At 44.7% G+C, this 11,196-nt stretch overlaps 1 protein-coding gene across 1 annotated transcript in view; it reads left to right on the top strand.

Annotated features, from left to right (window-relative positions):
• Positions 1-417: 417 nt before the first annotated feature.
• Cachd1 (cache domain containing 1) overlaps positions 418-11,196 on the top strand; it is a 226,216-nt gene continuing 215,437 nt past the window's right edge. The window contains exon 1 of the mRNA XM_042685056.1: positions 418-585. Within this exon, the coding sequence (XP_042540990.1) occupies positions 463-585 (123 nt within the window). The 5' untranslated portion in view covers positions 418-462. The remainder of the gene's footprint in view (positions 586-11,196) is intronic.

Genomic DNA, 11,196 nt, shown 5'->3' with positions numbered 1-11,196 from the left:
GCCTGCGGGTACCCCGACTCCCGGAGCCGTCCTCGGAGCCGCCGGGTGGTGCGGGCGCCGGGCGATCGGGGAGCGCTCGGCCGGCCACTTCCTTTCTCCCGCCCGCCCGCCCGCCGGCCGCCGCAGCCCGGCGATGGTGGCCGCCCGCGCTCCCGCGCTGTAGCCGGGCGCCCCCTAAGTTTGGGAGCCGCCGCCTCCGCGGCGCACACACCCGAGTGCAGACCGGGAAGAAAGTTTTGCAGGGTGCGCAGGTCGGGTCCTCCCGGCTTCCCTGCGCCGGGAGCCCTTCGGCGGGGAGTGGCGGGAGGCAGCATGGCCCGCGAGGCGGAGGAAGAGGAGACCGCGGAGACGGCCGCCCCGGCCCTCCGCTGTCCGGGCTCGCGGGGCTGGGCCGGAGCCGAGGCCAGAGCCGGAGTCGGGGCCGGGGCGCGGCGGCTGCCGCCCCTCTGGCTTCTCGGTCTGATGGCGTGCTGGCTCCTCGGCGCAGTGGCCGACGCCGACTTCTCCATCCTGGATGAGGCGCAAGTGCTGGCCAGCCAGATGCGGAGGCTGGCGGCCGAGGAGCTGGGAGTCGTCACCATGCAGGTAGGCGACCCCCTTCGTGTCCCGAGCTTGCCGGGCATCCTGCCTTTCCCTCTGCCCAGCAGCGCCTTTGGCTGGGCGCGAACCCCTCTTGTAGGCACCGAGCTCTGTGTCCTGCTGGACCCCTGTCCCTCTGTCTTTGGCGGCATCGACCCGTTGACTGAGCACCAATTCCTTCCTCCCACCCCCACCTCCATGCACCCCCTTTCCTCTGCAGGATCCCCTCTGCCCGGAACCCACTTTTGCCTGCCCAACCCCCTTTGCTGAGCACCTGGTCCTTTATCTTGGTCAAGGATTCTCTGGTTTCCTCGCACCTCTCTTCCTAATCTGCACACATTTTCCCCCTTCGTCGACTTGTTTTCTCCCGGCCATGCCTTGCAGAGGCCCCATGCCCTCTTTGTGTCCCCATCTCCGGGCAGCCAGCCCCGCCTGGATCAAGCCATTTCCCAAAGCCCCCCAGCCCGCCCCCCTTGGCCACTTCCCATCCTCCCCGGGAAACTAGGGCGCATGGATGGGCGCTGGGAAGGAAGGAGGTACCAGAGCTTACCCAGTTGCTTCAGGGCCCACCCGGGGGTCCCGGAGAACAGTTCTGGAGCAGTCTCAGCCGCCCCCTCTCCCGTCGTCCGGGTGATCTGGGGGGAGGGGCTGGCCGGGTAGAGTCCCCCCGTAACGTCCTGGTGGGTGGGTGGGTGGAGGGGTGACTCTTTTTGTTGCTTTAGGTTTATGCTGTTTGTGGGTTGCGTGGGGTCGGCTGTACAAGCTTTTATTTTTGCATTTGCCTTTTTTGTTTGTTTGTTTGGTGTGTGTGGGGGGAAAGGATCAAAATGGAAAGGGTTCCTATTCCTCCAGATTGTTTAGCTTGTCAGTCTCTTCCCAGGAGAGGAAGAGAGACCTACAGAAAAAAAAAAATGGCTCGCGGCTAATAAGGAATCCTGATGTTGTTACTCATAAGGCACAGTAGTAAAAAAAAAAAAAAGCTAAACAGCAACCACCTGGAGATTCTATCTCGAAGTTATTATCCTCATCTTGGCCGAGAAGACTCACTCAGTTAGGATAAGTTAAGATGACATTGTGAGTGTGAAACCTTTAGTATAGCATTATTTAACACTGTACAGTCTAACCACAGTGATGGTGATGAATGTGGTCTTCGAAAGAGCGAAGTTTCCAGGAATGTATTATTGGAAGAGGCTTCTGATTTCGATCCTTCAGGGACTATCCCACCTCTCCCACAGGGAGAGGTGTTTTTGAACCACTTTGGGATTCAGGTTTCTGAGAGTTTTTTTTTTTTTTTTTTTAACCCTTCCCCCACCCCAGACTCCCAAGAGGCTACAGTTTTCCTAAAGCGAGTTCCACAGATCTCCACTGTATCAATGGCCATTTTTTAGGAGGTTGAGTCTAGCTTTGCTTGAAAGGTAATTTTACATTTATTTGCACACCCAGCACTGAAGTACCCTAGAGTCGGATTTTCTTCATTTGCATAAGAATAGATAAGCTTTTAAAATACATCTTTTAACTCTCTCTGCAGATCTTTCTGGTTCAGATTCAATTATAATTTTTTCCATATGCATTTTCTGAATCCTGACTGTGGCTGAGTTCTTAGAGGGAAATGACTTTTGGAGGAGATGGAAAACTGAGAGTTACTTTTCCCTAGTGAATGTTTCAATTCAGAACACAAACAATTGTCTTGTAAAAGATTTAATGCTTTACAGTCTTGGACTTTGCTTTTAGGATTAAGTGGCATTTGTTGCCTCCAGCCCTGTGGTTTGGTCAAGGGATCTTGCGTGGGTCTTTCCCCTTTCTCCCTGTAAGCAAAGGACTTGCTTTTTTTCTACAACACTGACAGCCTTGGCACCCTGTCCTTGACAAAAGGTGAAATTGGATCCTAACACATTGTTATTCAGGTAGGGTTCTAAAGCAAATGTAGTTTTAAAAAGCTTCCCCGTAGAAAAGGGGACACTTTAGGGAAAAAAAGCTCTGGTCAGTGGGGGGGTTGTGCCCAAATGGCCCTTTATCTCCTTTCTACTGGCCTCGCTCCAACACCTTTGCTACCTCTTTGTGGAAGCCGACCTCCTGCAGACAGGGTTTTGTCTGGTAAAATGTGAAGTGGCTTCTCTCTTTTTTTGAAAGGAGTCACACTTACTGTATTCAAATTCCTCTTCTAGAGTTGTACATTGATCTACCACTTTGCCCCAATGTGGGAAAATTGGGGGGAAGAGTCTTTTTTTTTTTTTTAATGTAGTTAGAACTGCCAGCTCTTTTAAGGCGGATGGTGTGCTTGTAAATAACAAAATCTAACACAGGCTAGATTTCTAACTCCTCAGCATAAAGGTTGTGAACCTTACATGCTTCTATAAACCTTAGGGATTTGCTCAGTGGATCTAAAGTTTAATGTGTTTTTGGTTGTGTTGATGTAGATTAAGGAACCCCTTTCCCCCCTATCTTTCCTTTTGCAATGTTGGATTTTTATAAGTATAGATCCAGCTGGTGGCTCAGAGACAGTGGATTGTGGAGGTTAAGTTGAGCTGGGTTAGACTCCCACGCAAAGATGGCTGTCAGGGAAAGGATTCTGACTCCTTTCATTTGACCTTGGCATTTTTAGCAGACCACAGTCCGCCTTAGGACAGCATTTCATTTTATGACAAAGTTTCTGTAGGCCAATTTCCTAATTAAAATCAAAATTTCTGACTTTTGATTGTTTCTGTTGCTGAAGGTTCCAAAGGTAGTTTTTAATATTGAGAAATTGTACCGTAGCCTCTACACTAGGCCTGTTGTTTTACAGCAGTTCGAATGGCCATGCTGGAGGTTGCAAAGGGTGATTTTACAAAAGTAAAAACCGGGTCTTTTTTCAGCTCTGTAGTTTCCCATGACCATCTTGGTGCCTGATGATAGGGAAGACATTTTAAAAGGCAGCCTATCTTAACCAGGTTCCTTGGAGTTTTCTGAGGGCCACCTACTTGTGATTATTTTGTGTTTTTTTTTTTAAATAATGAACAACATTTTAAAAAATTTTAAATGATAGGCACCAATCAATTTAACCAGTGCCCCTGGGCAAGCTGCCACTGAATACTGCCCCCTGGCCGCAGACTTCATACATCATGAGTAAAAGTCAAATCTAATCATCAACTCCTCAGGGGTCTGGTGGAGTTCAGCTATCAATGTGTGACTTGGGAGGAGAAAGCGACTGGTGTCCAGGGAGACTTATTTCTGCTTATTCATTCATGCAACAAGTTTATATCAAACAGCCTCATGCACAAAATAGAAAAAGCCTCATGGTGGATATCTGGAGACATGAGTTTCAGCATTGCCACTTGCAAGTTGGTTGATTTATTTTGCAAAATCAGGAATGCTGTTTTTTTTTTGTTTGTTTTTTTCCCCAAGAATTTTGCTTTGTGGGCTTCATGGAGATAGTGCATATGAAGGCACCTGTTAACTTTAAGCTGGGTCCAAGAGATGTTGGTGGATGTAGCTGGTCTTTAATAGAGAAATATTCTCTGAAACTGAGCTCTGGGATACGTGTGCAGGGGGGTTGTCAGGAGGTATTCCAGCACAGTCCTTTAAGGAGTTTGCCTTTTGGAGGAGGAGTAGGATTGCACAGGTAAGATGGTTAAGCAACAATGCCTGCTTGTTAGAAGGCATGTCTGCTCTGGGAGCCATTTCACCAGGCAGTTACAAGGCCCATTTAACATTATATGACAATACAGGCTTCCTAACAGCAAGCACCTGGCACATGGCCAGTGTGCCCGCCTTGGTGTTAGCACTAACACAGCTCTTTTGGGCTGGGCACACTGGCCATGTTCATTCACTGTGAACTTGGCAGTCATACCAGCAGGTTGGTCAGACAGCTGCTATATGGGGCCTGGGAAGGGAGGTAGGGAGGTCTATGGAGTGGGGTCTTTCCAGACAGCCAGAAAAAATACCAGAAACACAAACTGAAGCTTCATCTCAAATTGGAGGAAGAAGTAGCAGCCAGGATAGGCTCAGCTGGAGTAGAGAGGTGTCTATTGAAAACGGAGAGCAGTGTAAATAGTGACTGTAGCTGAACAGGAATAGACAATCCTCCTCTGTGAGCCATAAAAGAGCAATGCATAAAGTCATGCTCACTTTTTACATATATATCCAGCAGTCTTCCACTCCAGGTATCTTGAATGTCTTTCAGTGAAAAGTGACCCCTACCCTTAATCTCTCAACTAATCACAGAAATAGACACACAAAGACCTACAATCCCACTTTTTGTTAGCAGTAGAGAGATTGGTGCAATGGTAGAGGGACCACAGTGCCTTGTCCATGCTTATCATTTAGTCAAGGAAGTCATCTGCTTTGGTCTATTCAATGCCACCGCGTGGAAGTGGAAGCAGTAGCCTCACATGTGAAGTGTTAACGACATCAGCAGTCATTAGATAATTTCTCATTCCTTTTTGGTGGCACTGGACAAGGTTAGCTGGTGCATCTTGAACCCATCACAAGGAGGTGACTGTGATTCTGTGCTTCTGTAGTTCCCAAATCTGAGTCCTTTGACTGTCATTCTGGCACTTGTATGTGTGGGAGGTGGCGAGGTGGAGTGGGGGGGGGAAGGTCACTGAGGCTTGAACCCAAGGTCTGTCCCTTAGCTTTTTCACTCAAGGCTGGCACTCTACCACTTGAGCCACACCTCCACTTTTGACTTTTTGGTGATTAATTGGCGATAAGTACTCCCATGGTCTTTTCTGCATGGTCTGGCTTTGAGCCAGAGTCATCAGATCTTGGTCTCCTGAGTAGCTAGGATTACAGGCATGAGCCATGGGTGCCTGGATATTCTGGCACTTTTGTAGTGATTGGACATAAATATCTTTGCAGCTCTATTCCAACTGCTAGCTGATTTGCAGTCTAGGGGAGGCTTACATTATCCTCAGACTCCTGTGTCCCATACCAGGAATTGAATACTGAAACAGAAGAAAACAGATCACTAATAGATGACTCAGAGTTGAACTTGAACGAAAGAATGTGCCCAAGAAAAACCATGTAGAATGAGTTTTTAATCTACTTGTGTGTGGAGGGGCAGGGACCTGGGGGGGGGGTGGAGTAAAGAAAGACACTATGCTTGGAACTTTGCTGCTGCTGCCGCCGCCCCCCCCCTTCTCTACCTCCACCTCCTTTTTTGCAATAGTTCTATTTTCTATTATAAGTTAGCTTGATGGCCTTCATGATGTTCTTGACGGTTTTTTATATCTGAAGGTATGTTATTCTGTGCAAATGTCTGTATCTGAGTTCTTTTATCTAAAATCAGAGATTAATATCTTTTATTTATTCAATAAATGTGACATGCAGTTAAATATTAAAGGACAAATGTCATAATTAGTGGAAGCTTTAATCAATTAAAAAATAACCCAAAATAGAATGCAAACATTGGATGGATTTTATTTTTGATTCAGTCTGCTATTCTTTTGATTGTAGAATTGAGTCCATTAATATTTACGGTTATTATAGAGAGATGTGTCATGTTTCCTGTCATTTTCTTGATTTCTTGTATTTTTTCCCCTTTCTGCAGTTATTAAATTGATCTTCTAGTGATTTTTGTCTGATGTATCTCTTTGATTTCGATTGTTTTCTTCAGATTGTATTCCTTCCTTTAGAATTCTTTGTAATGCTGGCTTAGTGCTCATGTATTCCTTTCATGTTTGTTTGTCATGGAAGGTTTTGGTACACCATCTAATGTAAATGATGAGTAGATCAGTTTGGATTGGCAGTTGTTAATCTTCTGCGCTTGGATTATACCATTCCAGGCTCTCCTTGCATTGAGGGTTTGTTTGAAAAGGTCTTCAGTGATTCTGATGTTCTTTCCATTGTAATATAGCCTCTTCTTTAATTTTGTGGCATTTAAAATCACTTTGTTGCTATTCATGTCTGATGTTTTTACTGTGTGTATCAAGAAATGTTTATTCTTAGATCCAATATACTGGGGGTTCTATATGCTTCTGATAAGCAAGTAAGATTTTTCTCTTGTAAGAGGGAAAAATTATGCCTCGTCCTTCCTCAACTTCCATTTCTCTAACACCTGTATTAGCTGTCTTGGTTGTATTTTTCCTGCCAGTGGTACTTGAGTCTTAGAAGGGCTTGGGAAGGGGAAGAAGATAGTTTCACACTTTATAATGTGTCGGTGCTATTTCTGGTTGCTGCTGGCTGAGTTGCTTCCTTGAGCTTAAGTGGATAAGTAGGCAGGAACTTTTCAAAAGTCTGGAATTTTGATATTAGGTAGAGTGAGATTTATTTTGCATATTCTTGGACCTGGTTTAAGAACTTATTGAAATTCAAAATATGAAAGGGCAACAGGGACAACAATTTTGACTCAACCCATTATTAATGATGTAACCTTCAGCCTGCTATTAGCTCCCTCTGAGGACAGTGTCTTCATGCTTCCTGTAGCCCTAAGGGAAAATATGTTTTAAAAGACAACATGAGTTCTAACATAAAAGTAATCAGTAAACAGAAATAAAAAATATAGGAGCAGTCTGTTTGGTGTCAGGGTACAGAACCAGAAGGCAACAAACATTTCTTGAGCCAGAATGAAACAGAAACATAACCCTTAGAAACTACCTTTCATTGTAGTTAATCCTCTGCCATAGTTTCTGGGGCACAGTACAGAGATCTTCAACATGTGCTGCTCCAAAGAAAATATTAGGCAATCTCTAATTACTCTTAAATCTTTTATTTTATTTTTTTCTGGTTCCTGTTCTGGGGTTTGCACTCAAGGCTTAGGTGCTTGCTGTTCTTGAGCTTTTGTGCTCAAGGCTAGCACTCAACCACTTGAGCCACAGTTCCATTTCTGGCTTTTTGGTGGTTAATTGGAGCTAAAAGTCTCATGGACTTTTGCTTTCCAGGCTGGCTTTGAATTGGGTTCTTCAGATCTCAGCCTCGTAGGATTATAGTTGTGAGATACTGGTGCCCAGCTTCCTCAATCTGTTTATTATAAAAATAATAAAAAATGTACAAAGTAGGGAAAATAGCCGAAGAGTATAGCTTAATCAGTTATTGGCTAGTGGTTAGGATGATTTTGTCTCTATGTCTGCCTCTACCTGTTCTTCCCCTTCCCTAATTATATGAGGCAAATTTTAGATATTTGAATTGAAATTTAAAATATGTAATGTCAACATGAACAAATTTGATGTAGCTAATGGTGTAGTTTCTGGCATATTGTAAGATCACTCTGAACTTAAGTGACTTCCTGGTGTGTGTTATATGTGCATGAGTACATGGGTGTGTATTTCCCAGTACTGAAACTTGAACTCAGGCCTATGCTTTGTTCCTTACCTTTTTCGCTCAAGGCTGGTGCTCCATTTCTGGCTTTTTGGTGGTTAATTGGAGATAAGAATCTCATAGACTTCCTGCCCAGATAGGCTTCAAACCATGATCCTCACATCTCAGCCCTCAGAATAGCTAGGATTATAGGCATGAGCCACCAGTTCCCAGCTTCTTCATGCATTCAGGTTTAATTTATATACTTTTAATGTGTTATAAATTATATTTTGTTTCACTGGTATATAGAATATTCCATTGACAAAAACACTTTGAAGCATATGATATACATAAACTTTGTTGTGATGTTTGGCTTTTTCTCCCTAGACCTTTACAAATAGCTACTCTCCTTTTTTGGACATGAGTAACTGAACTGGAGATCAAATCTTTTTTTTTTTTTTTCTTTTTGTTGATTGTGGGGCTTGAACGCGGGGCCTGGGTGCTGGGTGCTGGGTGCTCTTTTGCTCAAGGCAAGCTCTACCACTTTGAGCCACAGCTCCACTTTGGGTTTGCTGGTGGGCTAATTGGAGATAAGAGTCACATAGACTTTCCTGCCAGGGCTGGCTTTGAACCAGGATCCTCAGATCTCAGCCTCTTGAATTGCTAGGATTACAGATGTGAGCCACCAGTGCCTGGCTGGAGCTTGAATCCTGAGAGCATGGTAGGCAAATGTTGTGCCACAAATGATATATTACATCCTCAGCTCTTGAATAGCTAGTACCTTTGCCCTTCCAGATGGAATGCCGAGCTTCTTTGGGAAGCTCTTCTGGGTCTCTTCTGAGTGGGCCTTCCTAGCTCTCATTTTCATGCTTGTTTTCCCGTAAAGCTGTGAAGTTCCTTATTTCCCTCATGGCGGGTTTATAGTCTGGCCACATGTATGTCTGAGGCAGCATGAACCACATCTGTTTGCTCCCTGTTCTCTCCCATTTGCAGAAGAGGCAAGAATAAGATAAGGAGACAAGCTGTAAATGGGAGACCGGGGAAGGTCAAAGAGGAAGAGCTGATCTTGCACATATTTGTTTTCTGATTAGGCTGTGATGTCTCCCTGCAAAATTGGATGCTGCAAGAAGGCAAGAATTATAAGGGACTTCTTGTGTCTTCCCCAGGAATTCCTAACAGGGAGACTGAACCAGCTTAGATGGCTCAACAACTACCAACATACTTGATTCAGAGTACTCCATAGCTAAATCTAGTGTTTACAAAGGTTAGATACTCAGAAGGAATAAGCGGGCCACGCGTGGGTCTCTAGGGAGAGGTGATAGCTATTGTTAACAGGGGGCATGTGCCAGGCTAAAGGAGGACAGACACTGCTCAGCCCCAGTGACGGCTGCCAGGGCAATGTTGGGCCAGTGTTGTTACATCATTTTTGTTTTTTTGGAAGTGGAATGTGTGGTTTTATATAAAATCACTTGATTCTTAAAATGTTGGCAACGGATTCAGATTTAAAAAAAAAATCAAACAGCATTGCATGGGCCAAGCTAAACACATATGCAGACTGGATCGAGCCAGAGGCCACCAGTTTGTAGTGTCTGGGTTAAAATTGTTCATTGGATTCCAGAAATTAACGCTAGTGCTTTTGTATAGGTTATGGAGACTGATTTTCACTTCTCTGAGTTCCTTTTCCTCAAGGCTTCTTCTACCACTTGAGCTACAGCTACACTTCTGGCTTTTTCTGTGATTAATTGGAGATAAGAGTCTTTCCTGCCCAGACTGGCTTCGAACCATGATCCTCAGATGTCAGCCTCTTGAGAAGCTAGGATTATAGGTGTGAGCCACTGACACCCAATGAGACTGGATATTTTTATGCTCGATAAGGAGAAATTTCTGATGAACAGTTATAAAATAGATTGCCTTGGGAAATGAGGTCCTTGTCATTATAACTACTTCAAATATTTCTCGGATGTTGCTTTTGTTCCAGGCACTATGCTAGGCCTGAGATATCCATCAGTTAATTTCCAATGTAACGTAATTATGAGAGAAAAGGTTCTGAATGCTTGGAGATGATGTGTCAGAGATGTTAACCTGCCGGAGGGTGTGAAGGCATTCTATTCTAGAAGGCTGCCCTGAGAAAGTGGAATGACTAACAGACTCTACCGAGTAGAGGTCCCAGGAGGTTCCTTATTTAGAGAAAACATAGCACTCTGAGGAATAGAAAGATGGCATTAGGATCTTGAGCTTCAGAGGAGAAAGGTCATATGAGAGGCCAGAGAAAATAAGCAGAGGTATGGCGTGCCTAGAACTTTCATGTCAGTCAAGACTTGTTCGACAATTACAGAGCATCCAGCTCCTACTGACTTAACAACAAAGAAAGCTGTTGCCCCATGTAGGTGAATGGTCTAGGGTGGATCATTTTGTGCAAGACTAGTTTTGGGTCTGCAGGATATGGCCATTACCATGTTTCCTTTTCTGCACATTCACAATAAGTGTTTTCCCCCAAGTACTAGGGGAACTGAGATAGGCTTGAACTGAGATAGGCGCTGTACCAATTGAAACACACTGCCACCCATTTGTGGGTTGGTCATTTTCAAGATTGGATCTTGCTTTTTGCCCAGGCCAGCCTGGACGGTGATCCTCAATTTGTTCTTGCTTGTTATCATACCCAGCCATTGGTGAACTTTTTTCTGTGAGAAAGCTTGGAATCTAGAAAACTCAGCTGAAATGATTTAGGATTCAGGTTCCGTTTAAAAAACGAAAGACTGTCTGCAATCATAGCGTGCTCTATTTCTGGGTCCCATGTATCCAATTAAAGGAGGACCTGTTCGGGCCCAAAGACAGACAAGTTGGCCAGCAGCCCACTAGGATCCACTCTGAGGACACAGAAGCCTTGCCCTTGTCATGTCTTTTTTTTCTAAACTCTCAGATCTCTAGGATCAAAGAAGGGCTGAAGGACCACAGACATAAGCTTCATTGTATGGACACTGAACCCTGGTTGGAGCATGGCTCAAGGACATATTAGCACAGTAACACTTGATCTTGGACTTGGACTTTTTTTTGTGTACCGGTCCTGGGGCCTGAACTCAGGGCCTTGGCACTATTCCTGAGCTTTTGTGCTCAAGGCTAGTACTCTACCACTTGAGCCACACAGCTCCATTTCTGGCTTTTTGGTGGTTAATTGGAGGAAGAGTCTCACGGATTTTCCTGGCATAACTGGCTTTGAACCATAATTCCTGAGTATCGAGGATTACAGGTGTGAGCCACCAGCGCCCAGCTGGACTTTAACTTTTTAATACGTTTTGTGATAATATACTATAGGAACTCCATTTTTCCCATTGCCTTAAGTTGCAAAATGAAACTCGTTTTAGTACTATATTCCTCTTTTGAAAAGAAAGTTGCTTTAGCTGTTTT

The sequence above is a fragment of the Dipodomys spectabilis genome, unplaced genomic scaffold (assembly GCF_019054845.1).
Source record: "Dipodomys spectabilis isolate Male_0828 unplaced genomic scaffold, ASM1905484v1 ptg000002l, whole genome shotgun sequence".
NCBI classification, from domain to species: domain Eukaryota; kingdom Metazoa; phylum Chordata; class Mammalia; order Rodentia; family Heteromyidae; genus Dipodomys; species Dipodomys spectabilis.
The sequence above is the reverse complement of the archived record's forward strand: the minus strand, read 5'-3'. Positions and strand labels throughout refer to the sequence as shown.